Source organism: Coregonus clupeaformis, chromosome 26, assembly GCF_020615455.1.
Source record: "Coregonus clupeaformis isolate EN_2021a chromosome 26, ASM2061545v1, whole genome shotgun sequence".
NCBI classification, from domain to species: Eukaryota; Metazoa; Chordata; class Actinopteri; order Salmoniformes; family Salmonidae; genus Coregonus; species Coregonus clupeaformis.
Window position 1 is genome coordinate 37626930 of NC_059217.1, and position 20246 is coordinate 37647175.

At 42.2% G+C, this 20246-nt stretch overlaps 1 protein-coding gene and 1 long non-coding RNA gene across 2 annotated transcripts; both read right to left on the bottom strand.

The window, feature by feature from the left end:
• Positions 1 to 2128: 2128 nt before the first annotated feature.
• Positions 2129 to 4582, bottom strand: LOC123481101 (ladderlectin-like; the record flags this gene model as incomplete). The annotated part of the gene is made up of 3 exons (XM_045207630.1): positions 2129 to 2398; positions 2559 to 2673; positions 4538 to 4582. Coding segments are annotated over 3 exons (252 nt in total), but the record flags the coding sequence as incomplete, so codon positions are not given.
• A 1-nt stretch (position 4583) lies between these two features.
• On the bottom strand, positions 4584 to 6224 carry LOC121540533. The gene is made up of 4 exons (XR_006657450.1): positions 6116 to 6224; positions 5437 to 5524; positions 5122 to 5237; positions 4584 to 4719 (listed from the first exon to the last, which is right to left on the bottom strand). It is a non-coding gene; the product is annotated as an uncharacterized LOC121540533 (long non-coding RNA).
• Positions 6225 to 20246: the final 14022 nt, after the last annotated feature.

A 20246-nucleotide genomic window follows, 5' to 3' on the forward strand; every position in this document is an offset into this window, starting at 1 on the left:
TCCTGTTGAAAAAAAAAAGATAGTCCCTCTAAGCGCAAACCAGATGGGATGACGTATCATTGCAGAATGATGTGGTAGCCATGCTGGTGAAGCGTGCCTTGAATTCTAAATAAACCACAGACAGTGTCACCAGCAAAGCACCCCCACACCATCACACCTCCTCCTCCATGCCTTACGGTGGGAACAACTCATGTGGAGATCATCAGTTCACCTACTCTGCGTCTCACAAAGACACGGCAGTTGGTACCAAAAATCTCAAATTTGGACTCATCAGACCAAAGGACAGATTTCCACCGGTCTAATGTCCAATGCTCGTGTTTCTTGGCCCAAGCAAGTCTCTTCTTATTATTGGTGTCCTTTAGTAGTGGTTTCTTTGCAGCAATTCAGCCATGAAGGCCTGATTCATGCAGTCTCCTCTGAACAGTTCATGTTGAGATGTATCTGTTACTTGAACTCTATGAAGCATTTATTTGGTCTGCAATCTGAGGTACAGTTAACTCTAATGAACTTATCCTCTGCAGCAGAGGTAACTCTGGGTCTTCCTTTCCAGTGGCGGTCCTCATGAGAGCCAGTTTCATCATAGCTCTTGATGGTTTTTGCGACTGCACTTGAAGAAGCAAAGTTCTTGAAATGTTCCGTAATGACTGACGTTCATGTCTTAAAGTAATGGACTGTCATTTCTCTTTGCTTATTTGAGCTGTTTTTGCCATAATATGGACTTGGTCTTTTACCAAATAGGGCTATCTTCTGTATACCACCCCTACCTGGACACAACACAACTGATTGGCTCAAACGCATTAAGAAGGAAAGAAATTCCACAAATTCACTTTTAACAAGGCACACCTGTTAATTGAAATGCATTCCAGGTGACTACCTCATGAAGCTGGTTGAGAGAATGCCAAGAGTATGCAAAGCTGTCATCAAGGCAAAGGGTAGCTACTTTATAGAATCTAAAATCTATTTTGATTTGTTTAATACTTTTTTGGTTACTACATGATTCCATATGTGTTATTTCATAGTTTTGATGTCTTCACTATTATTCTACAATGTAGAAAATAGTCAAAAAATAAAGAAAAACCCTGGAATGAGTAGGTGTGTCCAAACTTTTGACTGGTACTGTATAACGTACATAGGCTCTCATCAATAATCTTTCAATTATATGATTTTAATGTAAAATTACATTGTGAAGTTTTGTATCTAATAAAGAAATAGCTCTACATTTTGTGTAGAATGTCCAGAACTAAAGTTATTGTCCCACTCTCTGTCTATATTCAACCGGCGGATGTTGATTGGTGTTGACAGGGTTTGAATCCTAAGCATCCTGCCTGCATGTTGTTTGAAGTACAGCTGCCCAACATAGCTACTGTGGTAGGTCAAAGCTGTGTGCTGTAAAACCTTGCTAGAGCATTGGTGCTCGTGATTCCCTTTATTTTTTGGCTTCAGACTGGCTTTCTCACCAACTTGTCACTGAAAACAGTTTTTGTGTTTAACAATGTAATGTAACATGATGTGCTAGGCTATAATATTATATTATACTATATCGTATTCACATTCTCGCTCATTCAGCAAATGCAAAGTAGCAAATAACAAAACGAAATGTGTTCATTACCATGATCATGTTGATGTAATTATACTACCTAGCTGTTAACAGAGGGAATAAACATGTCACACTGTGAGTATCACACCATTCCATACAAGTCTAATACATGTGGCTCTAACAAGCACATATTGTACTCACACGTCTATACCCAGTGAGAGTTTGGAAACAGAAAGCTATATTCTTGGTATAGAGAGAATGGATGGTGCAGGGAAATGTAACACCTCTCAAATTCAAAAAGGGCACACTGAAAGTCTATGACATGCACATTATAATGTTTTTACTTATTTTAAAGCTATATACATTGTTTGTTTACGTTCGTGTTGTTTGTGGAGTAATAAAGCCTTTTCGGTCGTAAAAGAGAGTCATTTATTAATTATATTATTCAAGAATTAATGGAAAAATATCACATAATTTAAATGACCGCTGAACAGACTCCCAGATCCTATACTGTATCTTTAAGAATCATCTCAAAGGATTTGACAATTATGTAACTATCATTCATGTTCAATAATGACTCATGAGAGAAAATAATGTGTACACCTGTTTTATTGACACCTAACCACAAAATCATTACTCAACATTTATGTATGCAACAAGTAACTAAAACGTTCATTTTACAGCAACAAATAATCTTCACAAAGTATTTGACTTGACCATGAACATTTTTAAGTTAGGATGCTGACACCACGGAGTAGTATATTTGGTTTCAGTTGATAGTTTGACGGATTGAACAGGTTCTTATGGAGCACACAGAGGGATAGCTCTTTCCACATAATTCATCGTTCCAGCGGTGTTCACCTTAAGAGGAAATGTGGAATAGAAATTACCTCAAATCAACACAGATGTACACACAAAAATAAAATAAAAGTGTGTGTGTGTCAAATTTATTTGTTAAACTTACTATGAATAAAGTTTAATTTGATGAATGGATCAGTGATTTATAGTGGGCTTACTGTACCTCCAAAGTTCATCTGAATGCATGGCTCTCTGGCACCGTTATAGTTATTGGGCTCATTTTTCGCCCAGCTCTGGTGATCAAATTTGGAGCCGTCACTCCAGAACCACAGCCTGTCCTGTGGGGAATAAGTGAGGTCTCAGTATCAAAGAAATCACATACAAGTAATGTACAACCGTTTAAAGATGGAATCCGCAGTAGGGGAAACAGCACCACTGACCGCCCCACCACCATTGTTATTGTTGTTGTTGCTGAGCTGAGGAGCGTCGTGCAGCATGTAAAAAAATGCCAGTACATAATGTGCCCTTCTATCACACGTGCAAATATGTCTGAAGGGAAAAAATAGTGTTTGTTGGCTTCAACATTCTAAACTGAAATCACTGCACAGAACTTCCAGAATGTTAAAACGGAAACATTTTTAGATATTAAAACAATGTATGGTTTATGATGCTATAGTACTCACTCTAGCCTACTATGCTAGCCCACTATAAGCCACTGTGTGTCAGTGGATACTGCAGTGAACTTTTTTTGTACATCTATAAGATCTTCCAAACGTAGATCTGACCTCATAAATAATCTAGACCTACAAGCAACAATATCTCTTGCGCTTTAGACAATGATTTCACCTGAGGCCTTATTCACATGATATGCCTAAATACTCGTAACCACTAGGCTAATAAATAATCACATTTCTTTCCGATTATTTCATTAACCATGTTTTTCAAGCGGAATAACATGTTGTTAAAAAATATGCCTAAATTGGGCATGCCTATAAAATTGGGCAATTGAAAGCATCTAGGGGCTTTGTTCGGTAAAAATAATAGCCCTTTCAAGCATTTATGCAATATTATCGGAAAGGAACTTGATGCCTACTGTTCCAAAGCCATTCAGAATTGTTAAATAGGAGTGACCAGTGTGTGGATATAACGGTAATATTATCAAAATAAGTGATAGCCGTATCTCCCGCATGCTACACCACTGCTGTCGTCCTAACTTCCAAGTTTTTATTCAAGTTGGATAATCTTTGGATGCCGACAGCAGTTGCACCATTGGAAGACACAGCTTGGACTGTAGCCTAAAAAAGCCTATTTCTGCTCTTTTCCCGCGACCCATCAAACACATTTGGTATCATAGTGGTCTCTGATTTGAAGTCAGATTCACTCAGGCGGAACAAAGTTAAACTTGAGCCTTTATTCAACGCTGATTTGAATGTCATTGAGAAAACAGAAATACATCCATTCTGAATTGAAAAGTAATCCTAGAAGTAATCATCTAGTTTTTCTAAAGTATTTGTAATCTGATTACAATCTTTTTTTCTGGTAATGTAACGGATTACAGTTTGTGTAATCCATTACATGTCATCCGTTACTCCCCAACCCTGAATATGCCTATGACATTATTCAAAATATCAGAATTGGTAAAACAAAACATGCATCCCAACATATTAGGAAATAATTAAGAGAACGCAAAGAGATTGCGTCAGGCGACAATTATATCAAACGTTTTACCATTGCAACATTTGATGTAAAGTCACATTCGCCATGGTAGTCTGAAGTATGCAATAGAGTTCCCAGGTGGCGAAGTCTCATTGCGATTGGTTATTCCCCATCATTTGTAACACGTCAAAGAGCGTCATCACTATTCTTCCTTTGTAGTACCTCAAAATGTAATGATTCCCAGCTGAGATATACTTTAATGAGTTGATTTTACTCCTGGCTCAGAGTTTGTCTGACCGGTATATTAAACATCACCCCAAACTCTTGTTGGGAGTTGTTTGTCTTAAAACAGGTTTTAACAGGATTCATTTTCTGAGACACTTTGTGAGTACGGGCCCTGACTTGACATATTGATGAGTATAACAAAAATCCTATTAATTTGTGATTATACTCTAGCTGAACTGTTCAGGTAGAGTATACCTTTAACTGTTGAGTCATTTTCTTTTAAGGTATTTTAACTTTTGATCAAATATGACAATTGGGTACCTTTATCACATTTGCCTGAACAGCATCATATCCTCCAATCCAGGTAAGTCAGTCTTGATTAACACCACCGCCTGTAGAAATTGGGACTCCTCAGAGCTGTGCGCAGACGCCAGGTTTGCTCCAAGGAACTTTACAGTGTTCTGCACAGACACCAGGTTTGCTCCAAGGAACATACAGTGGCGCTAAAGCAAGCAGTAGACAGGGACAAAGACATAATGTAAGTATTAGTCAGTGGTTCAGTCTTTGTGAGTCCTAGAACACAAATTCTCACAATCAAATATTGGCCATCACAACTAATGTTCTTTTAAATAGGCTCTTAGAGATATTAGTTTATCTCTGTTTTAACCCATGACCTGTGGGTTCCAATATACAGGCCTGACTCCACAAATTAAATACATTTTGCAAAGCCTATAGAAAATTCAAATTAGGCAACTTAAAGGGGAGGTTCAGGATTTTACATACTGAACCTCCATGTGGTGCCTGTTAAAATAAGACCAAATCACCTTTAAGGTAACGTCAAACCAAATAAGCGAGTTGATTTCAATTGAACTTCTTTAATTCACAGTAGAGGGTAATCATCATACCTCTGCTTCGGGCCATGTCCTTTTAGTCTCGACAAACATGAAGCAACGTGAATTAAACTGGAACCAGCCTTTGGGGCAGGGGCTTTTTTTATCTGCTGCAAATGCCACCATAGAATCTGTAAGGAGAAGACACAGGGCGTGTTCCAAATTGCAGCCAACTATAAAGGTGAGTCGAGACTGATTGATTTACCTGGCATCATAAATAACTACTCAGTATTATTTGTAGATCAGTCATTCAACACACATGCACACACACACACACCTCTGCTACAACATTTAAAATAATGATGTAAAGTGTGAGGTGAACTCTCTTACTTGCTTCGTCCAGAGTTAAGGCATTGCCCAGTGCAAAGGCAGCACTGAGAAGCAGAAGAATGGTCAACATTGCCATGGTGATAGTGTCCTGAGAGAGAAAGAGAGCGCGAGAGACACACAAAGAGACAGACAAAGACAGTGAAAGAGAAGCCATCAAGTCAAATTCGGTGAGTACTTCAGAGTGTAGGTAAGTGCAGTGTTTCCCTAACCTCTCCTGGAGTACCCCCAGCCATTCCACTTATCTGATGTATTCCAGTACTATCACATCAGAGCAGATTCAGCTAATGAAGGGCAATGGAATACCAGGTATCATCTCTTCCACCACAGAGGAGATTAGCCTAGCACACAGGAATATGCATGTACCCCAAATGGCACCCCATTACCTATGTAGTGCACTACTTTTGAACAGCCAGGGCCCACAGTGCACTACAAAAGTAATTGGAAGCATCCAATATCTGAGATTCACTATTTACTTCAATGGTAAGGAAAAGTCTATACTCTTGAATTCAGGGGCGCGCTTCACAAATGACACCCTATTCTCTATGTAGTGCACTACATTTGATGAGGGTCACATATGCCCTATGGGACCTGGTCAAAAGTAATGCGCTACATAGGAAATAAGATGTCATTTGGCATGCAGAAAGATACAGTATTATATGAACTGATGTTGAAATCTCACCTTCTGAAATCTTCACTTGTAGCTTCACTTCTTCTGAGATCTTCAGATGTCTTCACTTGGTATCTCTCTCTCTGTCCTGTCTTTGAGTTGAGTTCTACCTTTCCCCTCTCTCCTTTTTAAGGACCTGTCCAGTCAGACCCCTCCCTCTTTTTCTCTCTCTCATCCTTTAACCCCCCCGCATTCTATCTCTCCAACCAAAGACCTGCTGGACCTGTCCGATAGCTGCCTGTTTGACAGAGTTGGGGTAAATCCAGTTTGAAGGTAGTCATTTGTATTTATAATTCTAAAATGAACAACTTTTGAAACAAATTCATGGGTTGCACGTTGTGTCACAATATTGTTATTAAAATTATCTTGAGCACTGTTGCCCGACTGAACGTTCTCCTTAATTCTACCTAATTACCGCTGATAAGGATTTAGTTTAAAGTGCATTTAATGGCTTGGAAACACAATGACATTTCAGAAGGAGGCAAATAATTAGTAGGAAAACCTTCGTCATCATTGTGATGTCGTTAGATTGACTTCATATGCAGTATCACTAGCTAGCTAGATCTGGAATTTTAGCTTAATTTTAGCTTAATAGTCTTAAATGTGAAGCCAACTCTGCTGCCCTATGGGCCCTTTTTGACCAGGGCCCATAGGGATTTGGGATGCTATCCAGGTCCCATGGTGTTTAAACTTGCATTCTATTGTTTGTACAGATGAACGTGGTACATTCAGGCTCTTGGAAATCACTCCGAAAGATGAACAAGATTTGTGGAGGTCTACAATCATTTTTCTGAAATTTTGGCTGATTTCTTTTGATTTTCCCATGATGTCAAGCAAAGAGGCACTGAGTTTGAAGGTAGGCCTTGAAATACATCGACAGGTAGACCTCCAATTGACTCAAATGATGTCAATTAGCCCATCAGAAGCTTCTAAAGCATGATATCATTTTCTGGAATTTTCCAAGCTGTTTAAAGGCACAGTCAACTTAATGTATGTAAACTTCTGACCCACTGAAATTGTGATACAGTGAATTATGAGTGAAATAATCTGTCTGTAAACAATTGTTGGAAAAATTTCATGCACAAAGTAGATGTCCTAACCGACTTGCCAAAACTATAGTTTGTTAACAAGAAATGTGTGGAGTGGTTCAAAAACCTAAGTGTATGTAAAATTCCGACTTAAAGTGTATGTATGTATATATATTATCCAGGCTTCTGATAAGAATCAGTGAATGAGACATTCCTAACATGACACCTTGTAACTACAACTCCTTTAAGGCTATCGGTCCGGTCCAGGCAGCACGGAACATTGCAACGGAACAGGAATGGCTGTCATTCTAATTCTATTCATTCTATAATTCTACATATGGGGTGATGGGTCAATTTCTTAAGGCTGAGGTGCTGGAGGGGAGATATGCTGCAGGACCAGGGTAATAGAGAGGAGGGAGGAGTGGAGGAGAGCAGCTGAGAGGGGAAGGGAGGAGGACAGGTGATGGGTCAGTGTCTTAAGGCTGAAGTGTTGGGGGGAGATATGGAGTAGGACCAGCAGCATTCCTTTGTGAGAAGATGAGGGGATGAGAAGAGGAAAGAGGGGAGGAGAGGGTGAATAGCTAGCATAACTTTCTTTGTATGTGTGAGGCCTCTCTCTCTCTCTCTCACCACACCTGGACGTCTAGGTGAGTTTCTGTTTTTCTGGAAGAACATGACAAAGGAATGGATGGAAAGTTATGTCCCAAATGGAACCCTTTTCCCTATTTAGTTGACTACCTCTGACCAGAGCCCTCTGAGCCCTGTTCAAAAGAAGTGGCTGGAATAGTGTGCCATGTGGGACACAACAATAGGGTCAATTTTCTACCCCTTGATCAGCTGACCAGTTTACTATCACATCCATCTTCTACAGTCGGGATACTATAGTGGCCTTACCTCTGACCTCTTCTAGTGTAGTGTGTAGACGTTGTGAAAGATTTCACAAGTTATTTTGGACTATCTGGTCCGTCTTCTACAGTCTTTGATGGCAGGAGTGAAATAAAGTGAAAAAACACCATTAACCTCATAATAATCTAGCAATAGGGCTCTGGTCAAAAGTAGTGAATATAGTGCCATTTGGGACACAACTATGTCTTGTTGAAGGTTTCCTGTGTAAAACTGTACTTAGTGTATACATGATATGTTGTTGGCTTAAAGCTACAATACTTTATTGAACACGTACATTCAACCCACAGAAACGGATATAAGGCCCTCCCTCGTCCTCCCTTCTGCAAATCTCACCAACACTCAAATCAAATGTTATTGGTCACATACACATACAGTTGAAGTCGGAAGTTTACATACACCTTAGCCAAATACATTTAAACTAAGTTTTTCACAATTCCTGACATTTAATCCTAGTAAAAATTCCGTGTCTTAGGTCAGTTAGGATCACCACTTTATTTTAAGAATGTGAAATGTCAAAATAATAGTAGAAATAAATATTTATTTAAGCTTTTATTTCTTTCATCACGTTCCCAGTGGGTCAGAAGTTTACATACACTCAATTAGTATTTGGTAGCATTGCCTTTAAATTGTTTAACTTGTTCAAACGTTTCGGGTAGCCTTCCACAAGCTTCCCACAATAAGTTGGGTGAATTTTGGCCCAGTCCTCCTAACAGAGAGGGTGTAACTGAGTCAGGTTTGTAGGCCTCCTTGCTCGCACACGCTTTTTCAGTTCTGCCTACACATTTTCTATAGGATTGAGGTCAGGGCTTTGTGATGGCCACTCCATTACCTAGACTTTGTTGTCCTTAAGCCATTTTGCCACAACCTGGAAGTATACTTGTGATCATTGCCCATTTGGAAGACCCATTTGCGACGAAGCTTTAACTTCCTGACTGATGTCTTGAGATGTTGCGGCAATATATCCACATAATTTTCCTTCCTCATGATGCCATCTATTTTGTGAAGTGCACCAGTCCCTCCTGCAGCAAAACACCCCCAAAGCATGATGCTGCCACCCCGTGCTTCACGGTTGGGATGGTGTTCTTTGGCTTGCAAGCAACCCCTTTTTTCCTCCAAACATAACGATGGTCATTATGGCCAAACAGTTCTATTTTGTTTCATCAGACCAGAGGACATATCTCCAAAAAGTATGATCTTTGTCCCCATGTGGAGTTGCAAACCGTAGTCTGGCTTTATTTATGGCGGTTTTGGAGCAGTGGCTTCTTCCTTGCTGATCGGCCTTTCAGGTTATGCCGATATAGGACTCGTTTTGCTGTGGATATAGATACTTTTGTACCTGTTTCCTCCAGCATCCTCACAAAGTCCTTTGCTGTTGTTCTGACATTGATTTGCACTTTTCGCACCAAAGTATGTTCATCTCTAGGAGACAGAACGCGTCTCCTTCCTGAGCGGTATGACGGCTGCGTGTTCCCATGGTGTTTATACTTGCGTACTATTGTTTGTACAGATGAACGTGGTACATTCAGGCTCTTGGAAATCACTCCGAAAGATGAACCAGACTTGTGGAGGTCAATAATCTTTTTTCTGAGATCTTGGCTGATTTCTTTTGATTTTCCCATGATGTCAAGCAAAGAGGCACTGAGTTTGAAGGTAGGCCTTGAAATACATCGACAGGTAGACCTCCAATTGACTCAAATGATGTCAATTAGCCTATCAGAAGCTTCTAAAGCCATGACATCATTTTTTGGAATTTTCCAAGCTGTTTAAAGGCACAGTCAACTTAGTGTATTTAAACTTCTGACGCACTGGAATTGTGATACAGTGAATTATAAGTTAAATAATCTGTCTGTAAACAATTGTTGGAAAAATTACTTGTGTCATGCACAAAGTAGATGTCCTAACCGACTTGCCAAAACGAAAGTTTGTTAACAAGAAATGTGTGGAGTGGTTGAAAAACTAGTTTTAATGACTCCAACCTAAGTGTATGTAAACTTCCGACTTCAACTGTACACATAGTTTGCAGATGTTATTGCGGGTGTAGTGAAACGCTTGTGTTCCTATCTCCAACAGTGCAGTAGTATCTAACAATTCACAATTCCCAGAACATATCAGTTTTTCCGCGGAATCACTGATTCACTGGACCTTTAACTCCGGATTCATCGCTACTAGCTGGCTACAACAAAACGGACGCTGTGGTCTGGCTAATCAACCTGAGCTAGGCCCATCTCCCGGCTATCTACCTCTCTATCAACCGGACGGGACCACATAGTATTGACACGGAGCCCCGCCGTTCCTACACGACTGGTCTGCCGACGAAATCGTCTGATGTGGTTACGACGTAACCACGAAGATTCCATCCATCTGCTAGCCCTGGCCCGTTAGCACACGCTTACTCACTAAACTGAACTAGCTACTGAACTAGCTACTTGCTATTAGCCACAGCTAGCAGTGTTTCACCCAGAACATTTGATTTTTTCCCGCGGGATTAATTTTAATCACTGGACTTTGATCACCGGATATTCGGCCAGTCAGCACTGCGCGTTATCGACCCAGAACATATCAGTTTTTCCGCCGGAATCACTGGACCTTTAACTCGGATTCTTCGCTACCAGCTGGCTACAACAAAACGGACGTAGCACACGCTAGCCGTGGCCTCTTACTCACTAGCACTTCACCACCGGACCTTATGATAACTCAGCTATACAGCTGATATCTGCTGGACTGTTCCTTTTTACGGTACTACATCCTGTTTATGTTTAGCCTCAGCCCAAACATGGTTAGTTTATTGTTGTTTCGGTTATTTCTAATTGTACTATATCACTGTAGACCCCCAGCCTAGCTAAACCAGCCTTAGTTAGCTCCTTTGTCCCTCCACCCATACACTCAGAGACCGACTCAATTGATGCCTCTAGAGATACTATCTCTTTCAGTGTTACCCAACGCTTAGGTTTACCTCCACTTTACTCATATCCTTCCATATCCTTGTCTGTACATAATGCCCTGAATCTTTTCTATAACACCCGGAAATCTGCCCCCTTTATTCTATGTACCCAACGCACTAGAAGACCAGTTCTTAAAGCCTTTAGCCGTATCCTTATTCTAGTCCTCCTCTGTTCCTCTGGTGATGTAGAGGCTAACCCAGGCCCTGTAGCCCCCAGTATCACTCCTACTCCCCAGGAGCTATCATTTGTTGACTTCTGTAATCGCAAAAGTCTTGGTTTCTTGCACATAAATATCAGAAGTCTACTTCCTAAATTTGAGTTATTCACTGCGTTAGCACACTCTGCTAACCCTGATGTTCTAGCAGTGTCTGAATCCTGGCTCAGGAAGGCCACCAAAAATTCTGAAATTTCCATCCCCAACTATAACATTTTCCGTCTAGATAGAACTGCCAAAGGGGGTGGAGTTGCAATCTACTGTAGAGATAGCCTGCAGAGCTCTATCATACTATCCAGGTCTGTGCCCAAACAGTTTGAGCTTCTACTTCTAAAAATCCACCTTTCCAGAAATAAGTCTCTCACTGTTGCCGCTTGCTACAGACCCCCCTCAGCCCCCAGCTGTGCCCTGGACACCATATGTGAATTGATTGCCCCCCATTTATCCTCTGAGTTTGTACTGCTTGGTGACCTAAATTGGGATATGCTTAATACCCCAGCCATCCTACAATCCAAGCTAGATGCCCTCAACCTCACGCAAATTATCAACGAACCTACCAGGTACAACCCTAAATCCTTAAACATGGGTACCCTTATAGATATCATCCTGACTAACATACCCTCTAAATACACCTCAGCTGTCTTCAACCAGGATCTCAGCGATCACTGCCTTGTTGCCTGCGTCCGTAACTGGGTCCGCGGTCAAACAACCACCCCTCATCACTGTCAAACGCTCCCTAAAACACTTTAGCGAGGAGGCCTTCCTAATTGACCTGGCCCAGGTATCCTGGATGGATATAGATCTCATTCCGTCAGTAGAGGATGCCTGGTTGTTCCTTAAAAGTAATTTCCTCTCAATCTTAAATAAACATGCCCCATTCAAAAAATACAGAACTAAGAACCGATATAGCCCCTGGTTCTCCTCAGACTTGACTGCCCTTGACCAGCACAAAAACATCCTGTGGCGTACAGCTTTAGCATCAAATAGCCCCGCGATATGCAACTTTTCAGGGAAGTTAGGAACCAATATACACAAGCAGTCAGGAAAGCAAAGGCTAACTTTTTTCAAACAGAAATTTGCATCCTGTAGCACTAACTCCAAAAAGTTTTGGGACACTGTAAAGTCCATGGAGAATAAGAGCACTTCCTCCCAGCTGCCCACTGCACTGAGGCTAGGAAACACTATCACCACCGATAAATCTACAATAATCGAGAATTTCAACAAGCATTTTGCTACAGCTGGCCATGCTTTCCATCTGGCTACCACTAACCCGGCCACCAACTCTGCACCCTCTGCTGCAACTTGCCCATGCCCCCCCGCTTCTCCTTCACACAAATTCAGACAGCTGATGTTTTGAAAGCGCTGCAAAATCTGGACCCCTACAAATCAGCTGGGCTAGACAATCTGGACCCTTTCTTCCTAAAACTAGCCGCGAAATTGTCGCAACCCCTATTACTAGTCTGTTCAACCTCTCTTTCATAACGTCTGAGATCCCCAGAGATTGGAAAGCTGCCGCGGTCATCCCCCTCTTCAAAGGGGGTGACACTCTAGATCCAAACTGCTACAGACCTATATCCATCCTGCCCTGCCTTTCGAAAGTATTCGAAAGCCAAGTTAATAAACAGATCATCGACCATTTCGAATACCACCGTACCTTCTCCGCTATGCAATCCGGTTTCCGAGCTGGTCACGGGTGCACTTCAGCCACGCTCAAGGTCCTAAACGATATTATAACCGCGATTGATAATAGACAGTACTGTGCAGCCGTCTTCATCGACCTGGCCAAGGCTTTCGACTCTGTCAACCACCGCATTCTTATTGGCAGACTAAATAGCCTTGGTTTCTCAAATGACTGCCTCGCCTGGTTCACCAACTACTTCTCAGATAGAGTTCAGTGTGTCAAATCGGAGGGCCTGTTGTCTGGACCTATGGCAGTCTCTATGGGGGTGCCACAGGGTTCAATTCTTGGGCCGACACTTTTCTCCGTGTATATCAATGATGTCGCTCTTGCTGCTGGTGACTCTCAGATCCACCTCTACGCAGACGACACCATTTTGTATACATCTGGCCCTTCATTGGACACTGTGTTAACAAACCTCAAACGAGCTTCAATGCCATACAACAATCCTTCAGTAGCCTTCAACTGCTCTTAAACACTAGTAAAACTAAATGCATGCTTTTCAATCGAACGCTGCTAGCACCCGCCCACCCGACTAGAATCACCACTCTCGACGGGTCTGACCTAGAGTATGTGGACAACTACAAATATCTAGGTGTCTGGTTAGACTGTAAACTCAACTTCCAGACTCACATAAAGAATCTCCAATCCAAAGTTAAATCTAGAATCGGCTTCCTATTTCGCAACAAAGCCTCCTTCACTCATGCTGCCAAACATGCCCTCGTAAAACTGACTATCCTACCGATCCTTGACTTCGGCGATGTCATTTATAAAATAGCCTCCAACACTCTACTCAGCAAATTGGATGTAGTCTATCACAGTGCCATCCGTTTTGTCTCCAAAGCCCCATACACTACCCACCACTGTGACCTGTACGCTCTTGTTGGCTGGTCCTCACTACATGTTCGTACGTCAAACCCACTGGCTCCAGGCCATCTATAAATCACTGCTAGGCAAATCCCCGCCTTATCTTAGCTCATTGGTCACCATAGCAGCACCCACCCGTAGTCTGCGCTCCAGCAGGTATATCTCACTGGTCATTCCCAAAGCCAACACCTCCTTTGGCCGCCATTCCTTCCAGTTCTCTGCTGCCAATGACTGGAGCGAATTGCAAAAATCTCTGAAGCTGGAGACTCTTATCTCCCTCAATAACTTTAAGCATCAGTTGTCAGAGCACCTTACCGATCACTGCACCTGTACACAGCCCATCTGAAATTAGCCCACCCAACTACCTCATCCCTATATTGCTATTTAATTTGCTCTTTTGCACCCCAGTATCTCTATTTGCACATAATCTCTTGCACATCTAGCATTCCAGTGTTAATACTATTGTAATTATTCTGCACTATAGCCTATTTATTGCCTTACCTCCATAACTTGCTACATTTGCACACACTGTATATATATTTTCTGTTGTATTTCTGACTTTATGTTTTTTTTTACCCCATATGTAACTCTGTGTTGTTTTTGTTGCACTACTTTGCTTTGTCTTGGCCAGGTCGCAGTTGTAAATGAGAACCTGTTCTCAACTGGCTTACCTGGTTAAATAAAGGTGAAATAAAAATAAATAAAAAAACAACAATACACACAAATCTAAAAGTAAAAGAATGGAATTAAGAAATATATAAATATTACGACGAGTAATGTCAGTGGCATAGACTAGAATACAGTAGAATACAGTATATACCGTAAATGTACTCACTGCGCAAGGCAATTAAACTGGCAAAACATCAGTATAGAGACAAAGTGGAGTCGCAATTCAACGGCTCAGACACAAGACGTATGTGGCAGGGTCTACAGACAATCACGGACTACAAAAGGAAAACCAGCTACGTCGCCTACACCAACGTCTCGCTTCCAGAAAAGCTAAACACCTTCTTTGCCCGCTAACGAGGCCCACTACCAAGGACTGTGGCCTCTCCTTCTCCGTGGCCGATGTGATTAAGACATTTAAGCATGTTAACCCCCGCAAGGCTGCCGGCCCAGACGGCATTCCTAGCCGCGTCCTCAGAGCATGCGCAGACAAGCTGGCTGGTGTGTTTATGGACATATTCAATCTCTCCCTTTCCCAGTCTGCTGTTCCCACATGCTTCAAGGTGCCCACCATTGTTCCTGTACCCAAGAAAGCAAAGGTAACTGAACTAAATGACTATCGCCCTGTAGCACTCACCTCTGTCATCATGAAGTGCTTTGAGAGACTAGTCAAGGATCATATCACCTCTACCTTACCTGTCACCCTAGACCCACTTCAATTTGCTTACCGTCCCAATTGATCCACAGACGATGCAATCGCCATCACACTGCACACTGCCCTATCCCATCTGTACAAGAGAAATACCTATGTAAGAATGCTGTTCATTGACTATAGCTCAGCATTCAACACCATAGTACCCTCCAAGCTAATCATTAAGCTCGAGGCCCTGGGTCTGAACCCCGTCCTGTGCAACTGGGTCCTGGACTTCCTGACAGGCCGCCCCCAGGTTGAGAAGTTAGGAAACAACATATCCACTTCACTGGTCCTCAACACTGGGGCCCCACAAGGGTGTGTGCTCAGCCCCCTCCTGTATTCCCTGTTCACCCATGACTACGTGGCCAAGCACGCCTCCAACATAATCATCAAGTTTGGAGACAACACAACAGTAGTAGACTTGATTACCAACAATGACGAGACCACCTACAGGGAGGAGGTGAGGGCTCTGGGAGTGTGGTGCCAGGAAAATATCCTCTCACTCAACGTCAACAAAACAAAGGAGAAGATCGTGGACTTCAGGAAACAGCAGAGAGTGCACCCCCTATCCACATCGATGGGACTGCAGTGGAGAAGTTGGAAAGCTTCAAGTTCCTTCGCGTACACATCACCGACAAACTGAAATGGTCCACCCACGCAGACAGTGTGGTGAAGAAGGCGCAACAGAGAAATTTGGCTTGGCCCCTAAAACCCTCACAAGCTTTTACAGATGCACAATTGAGAGCATCCTGTTGGGCTGTATACCCACCTGGTACGGCAACTGCACTGCCCGCAGGGCTCTCCAGAGGGTGGTGCGGTCTGCCGAACGCATTACCGGGGGCAAATTACCCGCCCACCAAGACACATACAGCACCCGATGTCACAGGAAGGCCAAAAAGATAATCGAGGACATCAACCACCCGAGCCACTGCCTGTTCACCCCTCTATCATCCAGAAGGCGAGGTCAGTACAGGTGCATCAAAGCTGGGACCAAGAGAATGAAAAACAGCTTCTATCTCAAGGCCATCAGACTGTTAAATAGCCATCACTAGCACATTAGAGGCTGCTGCTGCCTATTGAAATCACTGGCCACTTTAAGAAATGGAACCCTAGTCACTTTAATAATGTTTACAGTCACTTTAATAATGTTTACATATCTTGCACTACTTATCTCATATGTACAGTGGGGAGAACAAGTACATGTATTTGATACACTGCCGATTTTGCAGGTTTTCCTACTTACAAAGCATGTAGAGGTCTGTAATTTTTATCATAGGTACACTTCAACTATGAGAGACGGAATCTAAAACAAAAATCCAGAAAATCACATTGTATGATTTTTAAGTAATTAATTTGCATTTTATTGCATGACATAAGTATTTCATCACCTACCAACCAGTAAGAATTTCGGCTCTCACAGACCTGTTAGTTTTTATTTAAGAAGCACTCCTGTTCTCCACTCATTACCTGTATTAACTGCACCTGTTTGAACTCTTTACCTGTATAAAAGACACGTGTCCACACACTCAATCAAACAGATTCCAACCTCTCCACAATGGCCAAGACCAGAGAGCTGTGTAAGGACATCAGGGATAAAATTGTAGACCTGCACAAGGCTGGGATGGGCTACAGGACAATAGGCAAGCAGCTTGGTGAGAAGGCAACAACTGTTGCCGCAATTATTAGAAAATGGAAGAAGTTCAAGATGACAGTCAATCAACCTCGGTCTGGGGCTCCATGCAAGATCTCACCTCGTGGGGCATCAATGATCATGAGGAAGGTGAGGGTTCAGCCCAGAACTACACGGCAGGACCTGGTCAATGACCTGAAGAGAGCTGGGACCACAGTCTCAAAGAAAACCATTAGTAACACACTACGGCGTCATGGATTAAAATCCTGCAGCGCACGCATGGTCCCCCTGCTCAAGCCAGCGAATGTCCAGGCCCGTCTGAAGTATGCCAATGACCATCTGGATGATCCAGAGGAGGAATGGGAGAAGGTCATATGGGCTGATGAGACAAAAATAGAGCTTTTTGGTCTAAACTCCACTCGCCGTGTTTGGAGGAAGAAGATGGATGAGTACAACCCCAAGAACACCATCCCAACCGTGAAGCATGGAGGTGGAACATCATTCTTTGGGGATGCTTTTCTGCAAAGGGGACAGGACGACTGCACCGTATTGAGGGGAGGATGGATGGGGCCATGTATCTCGAGATCTTGGCCAACAACCTCCTTCCCTCAGTAAGAGCATTGAAGATGTGTCATGGCTGGGTCTTCCAGCATGACAACGACCCGAAACACACAGCCAGGGCAACTAAGGAGTGGTTCCGTAAGAAGCATCTCAAGTTCCTGGAGTGGCCTAGCCAGTCTCCAGACCTGAACGCAATAGAAAATCTTTGGAGGGAGCTGAAAGTTCGTATTGCCCAGCAACAGCCCCGAAACCTGAAGGATCTGGAAAAGGTCTGTATGGAGGAGTGGGACAAAATCCCTGCTGCAGTGTGTGCAAACCAGGTCAAGACCTACAGGAAACGTATGATCTCTGTAATTGCAAACAAAGGTTTCTGTACCAAATATTAAGTTCTGCTTTTCTGATTTATCAACTACTTATGTCATGCAATAAAATGCAAATTAATTACTTAAAAATCATACAATGTGATTTTCTGGATTTTTGTTTTAGATTCCGTCTCTCACAGTTGAACTGTACCTATGATAAAAAATGACAGACGGCAGTGTATCAAATACTTGTTCTCCCCACTGTATATACTGCATTCTATTCTATAGTATTCTACTATATCTTAGTCCATGCCGCTCTGTCATTGCTTGTCCATATATGTATATTTTCTTAAATTCCATTCCTTACTAGCTTTCTGTGTATTAGGTACTGTATATGTTGTGAAATTGTTAGAAGTTACTTGTTAGATATTACTGCACTGTCGGAGCAAGAAGCACAAGCATTTCACTACACCCGCTATAACATCTGCTAAACACGTGTATGTGACAAATAAAATTTGATTTGATTTTATATGAAATTAGTAAAACAGTATGTAAACATTAAAGTGACCAGTGATTCCATGTCTATGTACAGTTGAAGTCGGAAGTTTACATGCACCTTAGCCAAATACATTTAAACTCACAATTCCTGACATTTAATCCTAGTAAAACTTCCCTGATTTAGGTCAGTTTGGATCACCACTTTATTTTAAGAATGTAAAATGTCAGAATAATAGTAGTGAGAATGATTTATTTCAGCTTTTATTTCTTTCATCACATTCCCAGTGGGTCAGAAGTTTACATACACTCAATTAGTATTTGGTAGCATTGCCTTTAAATTGTTTAACTTGGGTCAAACATTTTGGATAGCCTTCCAAAAGCTTCCCACAATAAGTTGGGTGAATTTTGGCCCATTCCTCCTGACAGAGCTGGTGTAACTGAGTTAGGTTTGTAGGCCTCCTTGCTCACACACGCTTTTTCAGTTCTGCCCACAAATGTTCTATAGGATTGAGGTTAGGGCTTTGTGATGCCCACTCCAATACCTTGACTTTGTTGTCCCAATTTTGCCACAACTTTGGAAATATGCTTTGTCTATTTGGAAGACGCATTTGCGACCAAGCTTTAACTTCCTGACTGATGTCTTGAGATGTTGCTTCAATATATCAACATAATTGTCCTTCCTCATGATGCCATCTAATTTGTGAAGTACACCAGCCCCTCCTGCAGCAAAGCACCCCCACAGCATGATGCTGCCACCCCGTGCTTCACGGTTGGGATGGTGTTCTTCGGCTTGCAAGCGCCCCCCTTTTTCTTCCAAACATAACGATGGTCATTATGGCCAAACTGTTCTATTTTTGTTTCATCAGACCAGAGGACATTTTTCCAAAAAGTACGATCTTTGTCCCCATGTGCAGTTGCAAACCGTAGTCTGGCTTTTTTATGGCGGTTTTGGAGCAGTTGCTTCTTCCTTGCTGAGCGGCCTTTCAGGTTATGTCGATATAGGACTCATTTTACTGTGGAAATAGATACTTTTGTACCTGTTTCCTCCAGCATCTTCACAAGGTCCTTTGATGTTGTTCTGGGATTTATTTGCACTTTTCGCACAAAAGTACGTTAATCTCTTGGTGACAGAACGCGTCTCCTTCCTGAGCGGTATGACGGCTGCGTGGTCCCATGGTGTTTATACTTGCGTACTATTGTTTATACAGTTGAACGTGGTACCTTCAGGCATTTGGAAATTGCTCCCAAGGATGAACCAGACTACAGGCACTGAGTTTGAAGGTAGACCTTGAAATACATCCACAGGTATACCTCCAATTGACTCAAATGATGTCAATTAGCCTATCAGAAGCTTCTAAAGCAATGACATCATTTTCTGGAATTTTCCAAGCTGTTTAAAGGCACAGTCAATTTAGTGTATGTAAACTTCTGACCCACTAGAATTGTGATACAGTGAATTATAAGTGAAATAATCTGTCTGTAAACAATTGTTGGAAAAGTTACTTGTGTCATGCACAAAGTAGATGTCCTAACCAACTTGCCAAAACGAAAGTTTATTAACAAGAAATTTGTGGAGTTGTTGAAAGACGAGTTTTAATGACTCCAACCTAAGTGTATGTAAACTTCCAACTTCAACTGTTCATAGGGCAGCAGCCTCTAAGGCGCAGGGTTGAGTAACCGGGTGGTAACCGTCTAGTGACAGTGACTACGTTCAGGGTAGGGTACTGGGTGGAGGCCTGTTTCCTGTTTAGAAACAAAAGCTCAAAACAGGAAGTACCAGTGATGTGCTCAATACGGAAGTGGTCTGATGAAGCAGACGTGAGGTTACAAGACTGCTTTGCTAGTACAGACATTGAGGAAAATACTTCATCAGTCACGGGCTTCATCAATAAGTGCATAGATGACGTCACCCCCAAAGTGACTATACGAACATATCCAAACCAAAAAACATGGATTACAATCCAGATACGCGCTGGGCTAAAGGCTAGAGCTACTGCTTACAACGAACAGGACATGGACACATACAAGAAAGCCTGCTACGATCTCCGAAGAGACATCAAACATGCAGAAGGACAATAAAAGAGGAAGGTAGAATCTTATTACACTGGCTCTGACGCTCATCGTATGTGGCAAGGCTTGCAGATGATAATGGATTAC